This window comes from Rhinolophus hipposideros (assembly GCF_964194185.1).
Source record: "Rhinolophus hipposideros genome assembly, chromosome: 6".
In the NCBI taxonomy this organism is placed as follows: Eukaryota; Metazoa; Chordata; class Mammalia; order Chiroptera; family Rhinolophidae; genus Rhinolophus; species Rhinolophus hipposideros.
The window spans coordinates 87822353-87841512 of record NC_138052.1 but is presented as its reverse complement, the minus strand read 5'-3'; the positions used below and the strand labels follow the sequence as shown (position 1 = coordinate 87841512).

Here is a 19160-nt window from a genome sequence, read left to right as displayed (position 1 = left end):
CGTCTCCTGCAACTAAAGATTGAAAACGGCAACTGGATTTGGAGCTGAGCTGCGCCCTCCACAACAAGGTTGAAGGACAATGACTTGGAGCTGATGGGCCCTGGAGAAACGCACTGTTCCCAAATATTCCCCAATAAAAACAAAAAAACAAACAAATAAAAAACCTCATATGGAATCTTAAAGGACCCTGAATAGCCAAAACAATTTTGGAAAAGAAGAACAAAGTTGGAGGACTCACACTTCCTGATTTCAAAACGTATTACAAAGATACAGTAATCAAAACAGTGTGGTACTGCCTTAAATTTAGACAAATAAACCAATAGAATAAACCCGCACGTATATGGTCAAATGACTTTCAACAAGGACGCCAAGACCACTCAATGGGGAAAATGGGGGAAGGACAGTCTCTTCAACAAATAGTACTGGGAAAACTGGTCATATAAGAGAATAAACATATAAGATAATAAAGTTGGATCCTTGTCCTGCAACATGTATAAAAATTAAATCAAAATAAATCAAAGCCCTAAACATAAGATCTAAAACTCCTAGGAGAAAATGAAGTGGGAAATCTTCATGACATTGGACTTGGCAATGATCTCTTGGATATGACACCAAAGGCACAGGCACCAAAAGCAACATAGGCACATGGGACGACAACAAACTTAAAAACTTTTATGTATCAAGGGACACAATCAACTAAGTGACAAGGCAAACTACAGATGGGAGAAAATATTTGCAAGTCATATATCTGAAAAGGGATTAATATCCAGAGGACGTAATAAACTCCTATGGCTCAACAACAAAAATCAAGTGACCCAATAAAAAATAGTCAAAGGACTTGAGTAGACATTCCTCCAAAGATGATATACAAGTGGTTAACAAGCATATGAAAAGATGCTCCACATCACTAATCATCAGAGAAATGTAAATCAAGCTACAATTAGATATCACCTCACCCCCATTAGGATAGCTACAATCAAAAAACAAAGACAAAAACAAAACAGAAAATAACAAGTGTTGGTGAAGATGTGGAGAAACTGGAACTCTGGCCCAATGTTGGCGGGATTATAAAATGGTGCAACCACTACAGAACACAGATTCTTTCTTCAAAAAGTTAAAAATTGAACTACAATATGATCTAGCAACCCCACTTCTGGGTATATATCCAAAAAAATTGAAAGCAGGGTTTTAAAGAAGTATTTGCACATCGATGTTCATAGCAGCATTAATCACAATAGCCAACATGTCCATCAACAGACATACAATGTGGTATATACATATAATGGAATATTATTTGTCCTTAAAAAGAAAGGAAATCCTGACACATGCTACAACATGGATTATACCCTGTGGACATTATCCTAAGTAAAATAGGCCAGTCACAAAAAGACCAACACTGTATGATTCCACTGGTATGAGGCATAAAATAGTTAAATTCATAGAAAAGAGAAGTAGATGCTGGTTACCCGAGCCTAGAGGAAGGAGAAAAGGGGAGTTGTTTAATGGGCACAGAGTTCTAGTTTTGCAAAATGAAAAGTTCTAGAGATCTGTTTCACAGCAATGTGAATATACATAAAACTACTGAACTGTACACTTAAAAATGGTTAAGATGGTAAATTTTATGTTATGTATTTTTTACCACAATTTACAAAATAGAAAAAAGAACACTGACTATTCTAGAGCTACTTAAAGATGACTTGAGGTCATTGACATCCACATTATCTAGTATTTCTCCTTCTGTTCACCTTTGTTCATCTTTGTTCTAATCAAATGTAGTTCTTTCGAAACCTTTCCCCTGGAGCCAGCATACTGAGCAATTATAAATAGACTATACATGTGTAGGAAAAAAGAAAGCTAAAGAGTGAGAATTTCACAATGGGCCTAAAATATTTTCATTTGAAATTCCCTTTCCTTTCAAATTTTGCAATGGATCATTAACGTACCAAGGACTTGCTTGGCCACAGAAGGTCTGAGAAGCCTTTCACTACTCAGATCTTTGCAATGCATACCAGACACCAGTCTCGGAGGCTGAGCCATCTCCTCCCTGCTCACAGCCCATGAGCACCTCCAATACCTCTTCTTTCAGTCAAAGGTGTGGTTAAATATTGTGTGTATAGACTTACCCTGTCTTTGAGCAAGGTCAAGAGATCAAGAAAATTCCTGGCGTTAGGTTGGGAACTCGAATGTCTTTAATATTTCACAACATTCAGGCAGCCTTTACAGTTTGGGGATTCATTGCTGTGATAGAAACAGAACAAAAAGTAGTAAGAAATGCAACATGAGTACAGCTTCTTTTACTGCTATTTGTACAATCCAAGAAGCTGTTTTATTTTTTAATTAAAAATACTGCACCTTAGTTTTGACTCTCAAAGACAAGATTATCTCTCAAAGAGAAAGAGCTTTTAAAACACATTTTCTACCTAGTTGTGTGTGTGTGTGTGTGTATGTGTGTGTGTGTATGTGTTTTAATGGGATCTAATCAAAGAGCAGACTCAGAAGAGGGAAAAAATTTTTTTTACCCTATCAACTATGTAGACTTGATTAAAAGGGTCCTAGGCTACAGGAAGACCTTTTGGAGAAAGGTACATTGCATGCATGTCCAGTTAACCTTGACTTTGCCAGGCAAAGTCAAATGATAGGAGGGGGAAGAAACTGTTTGAGAATTGAGCCTACAGCTGAGGAGCATATAAACCATAATCTCTTGAGTGGTTCCGTTCCCCAAGGTTAAGATGAAGCAATTTTAGCCTCATAGACTTTCGCAGGTGAGAAGAAGCCCCGCCTCCAAGACCTGCATCTCTTTGAAACTTTGAAGATCTGAGCAACAAAAAGCTTCACAGATCATGAATAGATGAGAAGCAGGTATTTAAAGCCACTGCAGAGGAAGCTCCTGTGTTTCCATTCTGCTCATACAGCATGAATCGATAATCTCCTATGTACTCTATTCACCTGCCCTGATCCACTCATTCCAGGCCGACTCAGATGTCTGGAATGAAAAGAGTAGGGCTATGGGGCTCTGATGCCTCAGCAGCACCTGAAGGTAAAGGACAGAATGACTCCGTAGGACATGCACTGGGCAGTGAGCTCTGAGAGGCTTGACTTCCCTCCCTGTTTCCTCAGGTGACACCTGGGTGCTCTTCCCCTGTTAGTTCTTCCTTAAGTTTGTAAGGAAGACTGAGAGGAAGAAAAGAGCAGAGAAACACAATGAACAAAAGACCCGAATTCAAGATCATTTTCTCCAAAGCCTCAAAACTAAGTGAGACCTTCCAAACAGTGAGCATTATTAGTGCTATTTTTGTAAGAATAATAATTTTGAGATTAACATTTTCAAATATCACAAAAGTAAGGAACTAGTGTAATGAACATCTGAATTCCTGCCTTTAGAGAAGGTATTTTCACTTCCCATTGTTTGTTTTAACTGTGGTCCACCGTTCATGTGGCACCAGGGAAATAGCCCTGAGGGATAATGCAAAGTAACATAAATATGTTAAATGAAAACCAATGTGCTTCTTAGTCTTCGCACTGTACACACATCATGTCCCCCTGAGCTGCTATGGTCTTATTGCTCCAAGGAAGTAGGAAAAGAAAAGGACCTATGAAGAGCACAGGTGAAGCTATCCCCGTCTGGGAGGGGTCTGCAGGAAGAAGGGAGACAGAAGAGTAAGGAGTCAGACAGGTGGGATGGAGCCCCAGAACTTGTTATTAGGTGATATGAAGGATTTCCTGCTGATGTTGTTTGTTATAATAATAGTGGGGTTGTGAAAAAAGTTCTTATCTACTATAAATGTATGCTGAAGTGTTATAGGAGAAAGTGTGGGATATCTTGAATATGCTTTAATATACTCCAGCAAAAATAAATATATATAAATAAATACATTTTAAAAGTGGGGGGATTGAAGGAGTAAGATTGCCGCAATATAGTATGAAAATTGTTGAAGCTGGATGATAGGAATTCAGATGTTCATTATACTAGTTCCTCACTTTTGTGATATTTGAAAATGTTAATCTCAAAATTATTATTCTTACAAAAATAGCACTAATAATGCTCACTGTTTGGAAGGTCTCACTTAGTTTTGAGGCTTTGGAGAAAATGATCTTGAATTCGGGTCTTTTGTTCATTGTGTTTCTCTGCTCTTTTCTTCCTCTCAGTCTTCCTTACAAACTTAAGGAAGAACTAACAGGGGAAGAGCACCCAGGTGTCACCTGAGGAAACAGGGAGGGAAGTCAAGCCTCTCAGAGCTCACTGCCCAGTGCATGTCCTACGGAGTCATTCTGTCCTTTACCTTCAGGTGCTGCTGAGGCATCAGAGCCCATAGCCCTACTCTTTTCATTCCAGACATCTGAGTCGGCCTGGAATGAGTGGATCAGGGCAGGTGAATAGAATACACAGGAGATTGTCGATTCATGCTGTATGAGCAGAATGGAAACACAGGAGCTTCCTCTGCAGTGGCTTTAAATACCTGCTTCTCATCTATTCATGATCTGTGAAGCTTTTTGTTGCTCAGATCTTCAAAGTTTCAAAGAGATGCAGGTCTTGGAGGCGGGGCTTCTTCTCACCTGCGAAAGTCTATGAGGCTAAAATTGCTTCATCTTAACCTTGGGGAACGGAACCACTCAAGAGATTATGGTTTAAATGATGAACGTCTAAGTATTACCTTGTCTTGTACATCTGAAACTAATAAATAAATTTAAAAAAAAGAAAAAAAAGAAAAATAAATATAGGACGCAAATGAGCAATTCTCGGGGGGAAAAGACAAAGGATGAATACAAATATGGAAAAAAAAAAGAGAGATTATGGTTTATATGTTCCTCAGCTGTAAGCTCAATTCTCAAACAGTTTCTTCCCCCCTCCTATCATTTGATACCCTTTGCCTGGCAAAGTCAAAGTTAACTGGACATGCATGCAATGTTTTATGCTTCTGATTTACAAGCTCCACCCCCATTGTTCTGGAATAACAGCAAAACAACAAACTTAATTTTGCTAACAATTCAGTCACTTCTCTTCCAGTGTAAAAACTACCTTTTTTGTTGGGGTGGGGAGAGAGGACTGCTCAGTCAGTTCAGGATTGTGACCTTCTTCCTCTTGCTTCCTTTCACTGTCAATGGCATCTGAGTTCAAAGGCGGCAGAGGTGGGAGGTGGGATGGAGCGACGAGGGGGGTCCTTGCTGGCCTCTGCTCAGGTGACCCTCGTCCCATATTGGTCCCTGGTGCACCTAATGTGCTGCCATGGCTTCTGCTCTCACGTCCATCTTTTTAGGAGTGTTTGGACATCTTGATTTATTTCTAGGGGATGAGCCTGGGCGGTTCCTGGGGAGGGGATGTAGGGCTGGGCAGTCCCCCTTCAGGCTCACTGTTATTAACCCTTTTTTGCTTCATCACCCAGGACACACACTGAAAGGGAGACACAAACTTCATACCCTGGGATCCCCTGAAATAGATCTATGGGTTACTTATCACCTTCCCCTCAGGTTTTACTTCAAGAGGGGTTCAACGAGAAAAGCTTTTGTAAATGTGTCTGAACATTCTTTTCCTGCTCCCCTTTCCTTTCAAAGCATTTCCCCAGATTTTAACTTGTATTCCCCCAGAAGCAGACCCCGAGATAACAGGTGATCCCAAGGAAACACCAGTAGGGGAATAGGAACGGGAAACAAGGAAGGGAAGACAGCCAATAAAGGGTGCCCTGTCGAGCCAGCTACCCCTGTGTGTCTGGAGCTAAATTCTGCTGGGGAATCTGAGAGCAGAGAGAAAGCACACACCTCAGAATACCTCCGCTGGAGGGGTGAGAGAGCTGGTGTACGCACACACTCCCATTAGTGCTTGCTTGAAGCCTGCTCCTAGGGGTGTTATTTCCTCAGTACTCCAGGCAGCAAAGGAGACTGGATGCAGCAGAAAGTTCTCAGGAAAATAAATGCAAGGGCTGGCAAGAAATCTGCTTTTACATGATTATACATTTTATGATAATGTTTTCCAGCTGGTGTCCATTGGTGGGCCATAAAGGATTGGGAGATACTGATCCTCTCAGCCCCTTTGCAGCTAAGTGGGGCAGCTGCAACCCAGGTGCCAGTCACCAACTGTGAGCAGCCTTGTTGGGGCTGCAGAGCTTATGTGTTCAAGAGAGTAATGGCCCCGAAAGATGTCTACCTTTTAATCCCAAGAACCTATGAATACTTTACTTCATACACCTGCAAAAAGGACTTTGCAGATATGATTAAGTTATAGATCTTGAGATGGGGAGAGTATCCTGGATTATCTAGTGGGCCCAGTGTAATCACAGGGTCCTTACAAGAGGGAAACAGGAGGGTCAGAGTCAATGAAAGGAGATGAGCTTGGAATGGTGTGGTCACCAGCCCGGGAATGCAGGCAGCCTCTAGAAGCTGGAAAAGGCAAGGAAATGGATTTCCCACTAGAACCCTCAAAAGGAATACAGCTTTTGATTTTACCTAAATTTATCCCGTGGCCCTGGGTAAGCAATTTGGGCCTTTATGTTCTATGAGAGCACCTTCATCGTAAAATGGGTTTAGAAAAACAAAGGAATTGCAAAATTCTGCTGTGAAGATCTGTGAATTTAAGGAGCAGAAATGCGATTTTTCAACTTTCTTATAAAAAAACACATTTTAAGACATAAGAGTTTGTGACACTCTTACCTAACTCCCCTCTTGTTGAGACTCAATTCTGTTTAGGTTTGGGATGTAGATACTAGACAGGCCTTGGTGACTGCCAGCTGACCCCAAAAAACAACCATAATACCAATCAATCTGCCAGCTGGTGGACGCTCTGGGCCATTAAACACTCCACAGGTTCACATAAGTAATGACAAATGCAAAGGATTACCAGCCACTGGCGCCTCTGGCTTTTCTTTTTTGGTGGGTACCTCTAGTGATTACACTTACAGAGAGCTGAAAATTTTCCAAAGCAACTCCCAAGAGTCCCTGGGGAGCACAGAAAGCATGTAGTTTCTTGTATAAACTACAGTTAGAGCAGTGAAACACTAAGTAGTAACAGGGTATAGAAACAACCAAAGTCCAAGAAAACATATAAGGAACTGGGATGCGTTCATTACGACAATGACCGAATTATTCTTTCCTTCCTGATATCTCAATGAAACAAAATTAAAACAAGCAATAGGAAAAGAAATGGTTTCAATACTTCACACGAAATTCTTGACGAGAAAAAAAAATTATTAAAAAAAGGATTCCTTTATAAACATGAATGTTAACAGAATAAAAGCATTTTCTTGGAGGTAAAATGTGTTCCTAAGTACGTCCTAAGCTTAATAGAATGTAAAGACATCCAGGCAATAATATTTTGCCGATTACAGTTCTTGAGGACAACAGCCTACAAAAATTCCACTTCTGAGAACCAATCTTAGAGAACTAATCCAAAATATGGGAAAGATGATATGATGAGTTTAATTGCCACGTGATCTATAGCAGCAAAATAGTCTACCCAAATATCCATTAATGGAAGAATGCTTAAGAGAATTATGGTAGAATAAATGGATAAAATGTTAATCAGTCATTCAAAATAATTTATTCAAAAATTATTGAGGGGCCGGCCCGGTGGCTCAGGTGGTTGGAGCTCCGTGCTCCTAATGCCGAAGGCTGCCAATTTGATTCCCATGTGGGCCAGTGGGCTCTCAACCACAAGGTTGCCGGTTTCATTCCTCGACTCCCGCAAGGGATGGCGGGCTGCGCCCCCTGCAACTAAGATTGAACACAGCACCTTGAGCTGAGCTGCCACTGAGCTCCCGGATGGCTCAGTTGGTTGGAGTGCGTCCTCTCAACCATAAGGTTGCAGGTTTGACTCTCACAAGGGATGGTGGGCTTTCCCCCCTTCAACTAACAACAGCAACTTGTAGCTGAGCTGTGCCCTCCACAACTAAGATTGAAAGGACAACAACTTGACTTGGAAAAAGTCCTGGAAATACACACTGTTTCCCAATATAGTCCTGTTCCCTTCCCCAATAAAATCTATAAAAAAAAATTATTGATTGTCTAATATATGTTAAGTACTATTCTAGGGGATCTGGCAGGGAACAAAACTCAAAAATCCCTACTGTCCATAGACTTACATGAGTATGAGGAGGGATAGATAGGAAACGAGTAAGTTAACTAAACATATGGCATGTGTATGCAAGGCTGGCGTCAGGGGCTTTCGACAGGGCCCTGCACTCAGAAGGGCCTCACACTTGCTTTAATGCTCTCCCAGAAACTTTCTTGAAATTCTTAATTTTTTAACAAGGACTCCACATTTTCAATTTGCACCAGGCCCCACCAATAATGCAGCTATAGAATAAAACACAGCAGGGTAAGAGGGACTGGAAGTGGGGAGGAGGTTGCAATTTTAGAATGGGTGGTCAGGGAAAGTGTCACTGATGTGATATTTACGCAATGCAATGAAGAATGTCCTGGTTATAAAAATTATTGATATTGGGCAGCTGGATGGCTCAGTTGGTTACAGCACGAGCTCTGAACAACAGGATTGCCGGTTCGATTCCCACATGGGCCAGTGAGCTGTGCCCTCCACAACTAGATTGAAGCACAACTACTTGGAGCTGATGGGTCCTGGATAAACACACTACTCCCCAATAAAAATTAAAACAATAATAACATGGAAAAATGCTTATTATGTATTTATTAATGATTGCTATTGAGTAAAAAAAAAAAAAGTGTAAGCTGGCGTTTTTGGATTCAGGAAAAAAGCCTTGGCAACTGATCTCTCTCCCTCGCTCCGCACACCAGTAAATCTCCAAGAAGTCTCACCCAAGCCAAGGCACCTTCTCTCTCTGGTTTGTTAACCGGAGCCACCTATCCAGGTTACCTGCTTCTAAACTTGTCCCCTCTAAGCTATTCTTCACATAGCAGCTACAGTGATTCTTTTGGAACTAAAATCAGATTCTGCTCAAAACACTTCGATGGCTTCTCATCTCGCTCTAACTGAAAATCAAAAATCCTTTAAATGGTCTACACATAGTCCTTTTCACCTCCTATCATATTATATATTCACTTATCTGTTTGTTGTCTATCTCACACACACACATACACATATACTAGAATACAAGCTCCATGAGGGCAAGAATTTTGTCTGTTAGGTTCACTCTCTGGTTTCTATCACCAACCTCAAAAAACACTGGCACGTAGCCGTCACCATAAATAGTAATTTGAATGAATAATTCAAATTAAAGTGAAGCAACATACGTGTATTATTTTAACAACTATATAAAAACATATACCTATAAGAATAAATCAATTATGGTAATAGCTATGCTGAAGCATTGGCTTACAGGGTGATTTTAAAATTCTTTTCTGAACTTTCTTTAAGGTAGTTGCACTATTTCTACACATATTGAAAAATTACTATTATCTGCACATTGTAATAAGGAGTAAGATCCCCTAATGCAGTAAATACTAAGTCAAATGTTTCCTTAAAAGGTTTTCCAAAGCTACTTAATGGATCTTATTTGAAGTGAGACAGAGTGATCAGATATATCTTAATCCCAAGGAATTTTAGTGGTCTTGTGATTGCAATTCCCCATAAATTGACCACATTTTTAAAAATAAACTTTTTATTTTAGATTTACAGAAAAATTGTAGTTCTAGATTTACAGAAAAATTGCACAGATAGCAGAGTTCCCATAAACTCCACACCCATTTTCCTGTTACAAACATCTTTCATTCCTATATGCCACATTTTCATAGCTAGGGAACCAATATTGATACATGACTATTCACAAAAGTCCACGCTCTCTTCAGATTTCCTTAGTTTTTACCTAATGCCCTTTTGTTGTTGTTATTCTCATATCCTATCTAGGGTATCACCTCACATTTAGTCATCCAGTCTCTTTAGGGTCCTATTGGCTATGGCAGTTTCTCAGACTTTCCTGTATTTGATGACTTTGACAGTTTTGAGGAGTACTGGTCAGGTATTTTGTACAATGTCCCTCTATTGTGATTTGTTGAATGTTTTTGCCATGATAAGACTGGGGTTATGAGTTTTGGAGAGGAATATCACCAAGAGTGCCATTCTGAACACATCATATCAAGGGTGAATGCATTCACTATTTGACGTGTCACTATTTGTTAACTTTAATCCCCTGGTCAAGATAGGTTTTGTTCTGAATTATTTTTATTTAGCAATAAAGAACTAATTTCGATAGAATACGCAATTTGGGCCTGTCTGGGTAGCTTTCTTTTTTCTCTTCTTTTTTCTTTCTTTTTTTACATCTTTAAGACACTTACCATGCACCAGGCACTGTTTGAAGCTTAATATATGCTAACCCACTTTAACTGCACAACCACCTTATGAAGTAGACACGACTCCAATTTTAGAAAACCGAGAAAACCGAGGCATGGAGAGAAAACCGAGGCATGGAGAGATTAAACACCTTGTCCAGGATTGCATGGCTAGTAAGTGGCACAGGCAGCAGAGCGTCTGTTCTTAACAGTAGCCCACACTGCCTCTCCACGAGGGAAGAGAACTTGTGGCCCTAAAGGAGCACATTAATTCTTTTAAAAATTTTATCTTTTCAGTATATAGCAAGGAGATCTAGCTCCTAAAGCAACCTCTTAATTGATATGTCTCCCTCTTGATGGTAAATTCCAACTCTAGCCAACCCCCCACTCGGAAGCTGAGTCCACCGCGGGCACGCATGCCATGCAGAGGTGGAACAGCCAGCCGTCTACAGAATTAAGCACAGCAGCCCTGCTAGCATGGCCTCCCGGCTTCCTGGGACAGCATCTTACACACCGCATGCTCTCTCTGAAGCAGGCCACTTGCCATGCCCTCAACACACCTGCTTTTTCCTACTGCTGCCTTGAATGTCTTTCTCTCTGTATCTTCTTAAATCCCCAATTCACTGGCCATGAGTCTGCAGAAACTTCCCCCAACAGAAATAACTTGTCTCTTCTCCCTATTCCCACCAGACCTTGTCCTTGGACCACAAACCTGCCTCATGCTGCCTCCGCATTTTGCACACTTACATATTTAATATCCTCTTTTAAACGCTTGGTTTCTGGAAGCCAGGTATCTTATCACACAGCAGTAATGCCTTCCAGAATAGGACCTGAATAAATGTCGAATTGAACCAAGCCAGTTCCTATTTTTAAAATGTCAACTGTTTGATTGACTCATTTGTTACTTGCTTCTGAGTGGCTTTATCTGCCTATATATCTATTCTTCCAATATTGCCAGTGCGATTTCACTTTGGCCTCATATTTTATACAGGGCTCATTACAGCTGACAGATGAATAATGCGCGTTAGATTCATAGGTCAGGCCTCCTCCTGGTGTCTCTGACTGAGATGCTACCTGTATTTTTTATCTTTGCAATGATGGAACAGTTAGACCACTCTGTCACTGCTGGCTGTGTCACCTTGGGCTAGTTACACGACCCCTCTGGGCCTCTCTGACATGGTGCTCTTGAGGATTATTGAGATCAGGAATAGAAACCCCTGACATAAATAGTAATGAGCATTAACAGGAGTCAGGACTCTTCTGTACGTGTTATGAGCACAACTTGTTCAGTCCTCATAATGGACTTACACGGAAACTACTCTTCCCCATTTTACAGTTTGGGAAACTGAGGCACAGAGCATCTAAGTTGCACATCTAATGTTACACAGAGGGTGAGGAGCAGACCTAGCATGTGAACTCAGGACACTCAACCCTAAAACTAAAATATCCTCTCTCTTTAGATGGTCGATGGAGGAAATGTACACAAAAGATGACCTGAGACTATTGCTGTCTCCCATGTACCTGGGTCCTCAAAAAGAAAACAATTGAGCAGAGACCGAGTGTCTAATACATTCAAGGCATGAGCAGGATTCTTGCAAAGCCAGTTCAGTTCCTGCTGTGAACAACAGAATGTTGAGTTCCTTGCTTCTGACAGAGGTCTCTATCAACACCTCTTTCACCGTAGTGAAAACCTAATTGCCACCACTACTGCTATAGGTGACACTGTGAGCACTGGGCCCTCTGGTCCATTAGGGTCACACCTGTGCCCTGTGTCACACAAATGTACACTCTTCTGGAATGGCTCCTCATGGCACTGATGGAAACCCCACATGACATATATTTATGAGTCCTAAAAATAAGTGACTGGCCTTGGGATATAAAATAATTGGAGATGCTGGGCTCCCCTAAAAAAACTATCCAAACAGAAATTCCAGCACCGTTAACCAAATTCTGGCAGTTTTCTGTGACACCATCAACAGAATGCATTATCTACAAAAACTATACCTGGACCCCTCAGAGAGGGTGCTGTGTATCTCAGGTACTGTAATCTACAGGAGAAATGCTGGTCTAGTAACTAATTACTTTCACTGGTAATGCTGTCTTTGCTGTACTACCGTATTTGCCGGCGTATAAGACGACTGGGCGTATAAGACGACCCCCTAACATTTCCACTCAAAATACAGAGTTTGTTATATACTCGCCGTATAAGACTACCCCCTCTTCCGCACACCTTCCACACACCAAATAACTTTCAGTTTAAAATTTGCATCATACTTCTTTCTTTTGGCTGGTGCCATGATAGGGATGATAGGGGTTTGACTGGTCGACATTTTCTATGCTGTACTGTACAATGGTGCAGTATTGTGGTTGGCTGTTGGCTGTATACAAAGCCTGATTTGATTGGTCCCTGCTCCCTGTTTGCCCGCCCTGTCACTATAGCAGTCTGGTCCACCCTTGCATCAGCATCTCCCTGGGACCTCACTAGTGCGCAAGTGCGAGCTCTTCAACATTCTAACAGGCACCATGATAGCGCAAAATCACGAATCTTCAATGCATATGTAAAGAAATATACGGTAACCCGAATTTACCACACTCGCAAAATCGCACACAGCCGACCATACACCCAGTATGGTATCGCGATTCTCGATTTTGCGCTATCATACTGGGTGTATGCTCGGCTGTGTGCGATTTTGCGAGTGTGGTAAAATCGCGTAACAGCAAAATCGCATAACAGCCGAGCATACACCCAGCAGCGCTGCTGATGCCTGAACGGTATGTGGAATGAAGTGGGCGGGCATCGGGAGGCCACTATGGCACGGGGCAAGCACTATGGGCAGTCTATCTGAAGTGTACCTGGCGTATAAGACGACCCCCCCACTTGGAGGCATATTTTTCGGGGCCAAAAAATCGTCTTATACGCCGGCAAATACGGTAGTTAAGAGTCAGGAGATGTTGCTGCTTTTGGTTTCACTTTAACCAAATCTGTGACTTTAGTGTAGAGGTGTGATGCTCAACCAGTAGTGATTTTGCCCCAGGGGACATTTTTGGTTGTCACCAGGGGGAGAGGGTTGCTGCTAACATCAAGTAGGTAGTGGCCAGGGATATTGCTAACCATCTGACAATGCGCAGAATAGTACGCACAAGAATTATCCAGCTCAGAATGTCAATAGTGCTGAGGTGGAAAACCCTGGTGTAGCCCCATGCTCAATTCGTTCTTTCTTTCAATGGTGAGAACGCATGATAGAGTGAAACTCAAAATCGTAAATATTTGTCCAAACGTGGGCCCTATGCAAACATGCAGACCTTCAGAATTCTTTGTCATTCTCTGTTAGCGGCAAGGTTGCACATGTCCTAGGAACTGGGAAGGACAAAAACATAAATGCACATTAGGCCCTCCGTTCATGAGCATCTCTTCTCCCATTGCCCTGTTTTTAATTTTTTTCCAACATCACCATTATGTCTCTCTTCTCAGCACGGGGAAAATCAAAGCTTAACGTCGAAGAACCCAGGTTAAGACTATGCATGAAATCCACAGTTCCAGGCTCTTCACAATCACACGTCTCAAGGAGGGAAAGAGAAGGACAAGCACCGAACTTCCTCCACTGTAGGTAGGTTTGTGTAGCTTTATAATATTTGAAGGCCAGACTAGGGCCTTCTCCCGATGTCCCATCACCCTGCCCTATGCTCAGCACAGACCCCAACACAAACTGATATACTTAAAAAAAAATGAAAAGCGATCACCCTCACATTTTATAAAATTTGAAATGGAAAGCTAGTGGTTGTTAATGACCTTTACCTAAGGCCCCTCAGACTTAAGACATCTATCACTTTCACTATCCTAGTAGAATAAAAAATAAATTTATTTTCAAATGTCATAGAAATGTAGTAGTTATTTATGACAATTCCTCTTCTTGCCTGTACATTGGTGGTTTATTGGTGTCTTTCTTTTCCTTCAGCTTGTTTCCCATTCATTCTTCCCAAATATTCCCTAGGGCATCCCTGCTGTCTTCTGCAGAGAATCCAGAGGAAGTGGGAACATTTCCATCTCATGGGACCCCAGAGAACCATCCTCTTCTGCTTCCTTGTTGGCAAGGAGGCCTCTGGCTTCATAGGGTGAGGTCCAACCTGGAGAAACAGAGGAACAGAACTTTCTGGTGAGGAATATCTTCACATCATCCCTCAGACGGTTTCCAAAACCCATCACTCCTGTCTTCTACTGAGGGGTCCTTCAGGAAGTGCTACTTCTTGCTAACCTGCTCAAATTGGCCTCTATCAGTTTTAATAAAATCAGGAAGGTCTGTCCCGTGCTACTCATGAAGTTTTCAGCTCTTCACATTTGTGTGTTAAAAGCTCACGCGGAGGAAGGACGTGAGTGGTGCCAGGGTCCAGGCGTAGGCTGGACTGTGACATTCTGTAAGTCCGTTTGACAACGACGTTCCCCTTCTCGGCCGCTGTAGCTGCCTGTGCACCAAGCAAATAGCTACCTCCATTGCCTGCGGTCCGCGTTAGGACACCGGCACGACCTGGCTGAATCTGTCTCTGTGTCTCCTTAAATCTCAGGAAGCAATACTTCTGGAGGAAAAAAGGTACTGCTCAGCTCCAAAATTTCCTCCCAGTGGTGAAAGGAAAATGCCAGCCTTCAGCTTCCACCCTGAGAAGAAGGCTGCAGGGCTGCCTGGGTTTTGCTAGTAAAAGCGGAAAGTGTAGATGGCTGGTGATGGCTGGCTCTCGCCCTTGGACGGAGAAATGAGATCATTATTTTAAGGGACAGGAGCCGCCGCTGACGCCGCCACGGAGGCAGCTGCTTCCCCTCCCTGAGCGGGTCCGCATTACGTCACCGGTGAGCTCTGGCTGGTGGGGGGAGAGGAGGCTTCGCCAGGGCCTCAGCCCCAGACCCAGGAGGAAACACGGGGAATGCCTAAGATAAGGGGAGAGGAGGCGCCCAAGAGGGAGAAAGGGAGAAGCAGGGCCAGGTTTCCCACCGCGTCCCCGTGTGTGTGGGGGGGAAGGTGTGCTGCACAGGCGCCACATCCTTCAGCAGCCGCACCCCAAATCCCGTTCCAGCACAGCCCCACCCCACACCCGCCCTCAACTCCCAATTCCAACAAAACCGATATCCAAAGCGGCCGTTAGAGCTGCAGAGAGAGGCTCCCGGGGGACGGCAGAGAGGAGGCAGCGGCTGGGAGGGCCCTAGGCACCTGCATCTTGGGGGCGTTGGGGGAAGGCGGTGGCCGCTGCGCCCCCGCCTGGCCCAGCTGGCGGTGCCTCCCCCGCCCGGCAACAGCAGCCAGAAGCCGGGAGGCCGACGCGGCGGCGGAGGGGGAGGAAGGCGCCTCGCCTTGCCCCCGATGAGGGGCGCATCATGCCATGGCAGCGCCCGCGAGCGACAGCGGCCGTGGAGGCGGCGAGCGGAGCCCAACGAGCAGCACCCGGAGTTCGACAGGAGCCGGGAACGCTGCCGCGGGAGCCCGGGACCACGGAGCCCCGGGAGCCCCCGGCGCAGCGGTGATGGTCCCTGGCCTCCCTCCGCTGGAGGACTACGAGTGCAAAATCTGCTACAACTACTTCGACGCGGACCGGCGCGCGCCCAAGCTGCTGGCGTGCTTGCACACCTTTTGCCAGGAGTGCCTGAGCCAGCTCCAGCTCCGCGCCGCCGCCCCCGCCGCGCCTGAGCGCTCGCCGCGCCCGCCGCCCTGGCAGGGCCCTCCCGGCGCCATCGCGTGCCCGGTGTGCCGCCACCGCACGCCGCTGCCCGACGGCCGCGTGCACGGCCTGCCCAACAACACCAAACTCGCCGAGGCCTTCCCGCTGGCCCTGCGAGCGGCGCACGACCCGCTGCCGCAAGACCGCCTCCCGCCGCTGCCCGCGCGCCGCCCCGCGCCGGCCGCGGCCCCGCCGCCCGCTCCGGCCCCGGCCCCGCCGCTACCCGCGCGGGAGGCAGCCCCGGGGCCACGCGCCGGCGCCGGCCTGCGCGCCCCGGCCGCCTACGAGAGCTGCCAGAACTGCAAGCGCGCGGCGCTCACCGCCGGCTGCGTGTGCGTGGTCTTCTCCTTCCTCTCCATGGTGGTGCTGCTCTTCACCGGCCTCATCTTTGTCAACCACTACGGCGGTGGAGCCGGCGGGGGGCCTCCCGGCGGCGGGGCGCCCCCTGGCGCGGCGCCGGCGGCCGGGTCGCCCTCGCCCGTGGGGCCCATCTGCCTGTCGGTGGCCAGCATTCTGGCGCTCTTCTCGGTCGTCATCACTTGGATTATCTGCTGGCTCAAGTACCGGCCCGACGGCGCGGCCGCCGGCTCGACCGGGGGCGGCGGCGGCGGGGGCGGCCCGAGGGCGCGGGCGGCGGCGGCGAGCGGCGCGCGGAGGAGCGACAGGTAGCTGGCCGCACGCCGGGCCTCCCTCCCGCACCTCCAGCCCCGCGAGGCTCGACAGGAGGGGGCCTCTGGCTCCGCGAGCTCGAGCTTCTCCGCCGCCTCCCTGCGCCCCCCCCTGGTCTCCCCGCCGCTGCGGGGCCTGGGTCTGGCGCCTCTCGGCTTTTCCCCGCCTCGCCTTCTCCACGCTGGGAAATGGAGGAGGCGGGGATGCTGGGAGGGGCGTTCACCTCCCCGGCTGAGCAAGCTCAACCTCTGCTTCAGGCATCACCCTCATCCTCGCCAGAGAGCTCAGCGGTCCCCCCCGGGGTCCGAGGGTTTGCAAAGAGAGGCGGAAAGGGGAGTGGGACCCCCGCCGCCCTGCAGGTTTTCTGGATCTCTTGACTTTGGAGTTTAAGGGTACCTGTGCGCGCCGCACACGTCTGCAGCAGTTGTGAATGGACTTGAATTGTCCAGAGGAAGAATGAATGCGATGGACACGGGAGAAAGGATTCCCTGCTTCCCGGCGGTCCTGGAAAGTGAATGAGCTGGAGCGCTGAGAGGAGTGTTCACTCCCCCCGGGCACGGCGCGGGCGGGACCCCGGCGGCTGGTACCCGCGGCTGGACGTACCAACCGCCCGCGACTGGGCGCTATCCGGCAGGTGCGCAGCGCGCGTGCGCACACCGGTGGTGAGCAAAGCGGACAGGTAGCTGGGCGTCCTGGACCGTGGACCTTGCTACCCACAGCCGCTCGGAGCCCCCAAAGTCCTGGAAACTGGGCTCCTGGGAACTCATGGTTGTTTTATTCACGGCGTTACTACTAGGAAGTCATTTCCTCCTCTGTAACTGGACTCAGGGAGCTGCAAGAGCCGGTTCTCCCTTCTCTTCTCAAAACTGACTTACTGTTGCCCCCACCTGGAAGATACTAAAAGCTATTCACGCAGAATATAAACTGTAGGCTTCCCTTGCCTTTTTTTCTTAATTTCATTTTTTAAATAATTTATTTAAGACTATGTAAATCTGGAAATGGTGTGCATTAAAACTTCCAGAAACAGTGTTTGATAAGCAGTAACATTTCTTCCATACCTCCAGTCCACATTTCGAAATTAGCCTCAAATAAACTAGTGTTGGTGGTTGATTCAAGATTTTTGTACTGTGACATAACCAATGACTTTCAATTATCTGATAAAATAGAAAATAGTGCCCAAAGACTAAACTGACCATTTTTCTTCCTTTGATTACAAATATTATTACACTTATCAGAAAAAATATTATTTTGAATTTAGCTCTTTGATATTGGAAATCACAGAAATGTTCACATCCAGTCACATTAGATGAAAAATATTACATGGCTACCTGGTTTTGTAACTTAAAAGATGAATGGCAAGTGTGTATTGCAGGTTGATTAGTTGCCTTTTTAAAGAAAAGAAAACCAACTGTTCCAAATGTGTTTTATATGAAAACATTCTTTATTCCATCTTTTGAAATTGGGAATAAGACCGTTTTCATGCCTAAACATTACAGAAGCTACTGAGGGTATGTTCTGATTCCTCATGTATTTATGCAAGCTGTCTGCATGATATGCTGATACTATTCTAGTAACTGAACTTGAATGGAGCATTTGTATCGATCATAGAGTGCAGTCATTTATTGGCCATTGATTGGTATAGGTGATATGGTTGAGATTTGGGGATTGCAATATGATGTGCTTTATGTCTGCATTGTCTTAATAAAGACAAGAAGCATTTATACAAAAACCAACTTTCATGAAATTTATTTCACGAGGAAATTGCTCCAAGTTATTTCTGCAATACTTCTCTCCCTGAAATACACATCCCCATCTCAATCCTAATTCCACATTTTGAATGGGGCTGAGAGAGAACTAACTCACACATGGGAAGGTACATAGGTATTTCCAGGAATTATTTCTAGGGTTTAACAAGGCTGAAAGTCCAGTGAGATCTGTTGTATTCTGGAGAGAAGTGGCTTACCTATCCACTACTGTAATAGCCACTAAACTCTGTTGTCAGATTTTGTTCTCAGTTTCTGAAATATGTTTTCAGGTTCCTAATATTAAGAATCACATTTCAGAGATTGGTTTTAATTTATACCTCCATCAGGCAACTTATGTTACTTCTATATTCGTTTTTTATCTTTTTTTTACCTCCAATGCTGAGATTCTTTTTGCATTCACAACTGTTTAGTTGTACAAGTGCGTCTACATGTGTGTATGTGTATGTGTGTGTGTATTCAGAACTTGGCTTTGTGGATGTAACCATGTATACAAGTACATGTGTGCACACACATTTGTTATTTCATTCCCTTAAATTGGAAACCTGGAAGTCTATCTAAAGTTACTTGGGGACCGGTTTGCTTCTTATAGAGTTTATTTATGTTTCACAGAGGATGATACATCAATGCTATACACTAAATTATTCCTCATAAATGAGAAAGACATATTTGAATTATCTCAGTCACAATACAAGCCACATTTTGCTACTTTCATGGATTACACATTAAATTTCTTGCAGTGAGAAATTTGTTAGAATACTTTAATATCAAACAGATACAATTAGTAGCCAAGCA

General features: G+C 44.9%; 1 protein-coding gene across 1 annotated transcript; it reads left to right on the top strand.

The window, feature by feature from the left end:
- The first annotated feature begins 14740 nt into the window (after nt 1-14740).
- On the top strand, nt 14741-18277 carry RNF228 (ring finger protein 228). Its single transcript, XM_081051722.1, has one exon. It carries the CDS (start codon nt 15598-15600, stop codon nt 16600-16602), a length of 1005 nt encoding a protein of 334 aa, XP_080907848.1. The 5' UTR covers nt 14741-15597; the 3' UTR covers nt 16603-18277.
- The last annotated feature ends 883 nt before the right edge of the window (nt 18278-19160 follow it).

Excerpts from the sequence above, each read along its gene's own strand:
- RNF228 (XM_081051722.1), top strand. The coding sequence starts at position 15,598 with ATGGCAGCGCCCGCGAGCGACAGCGGCCGTGGAGGCGGCGAGCGGAGC.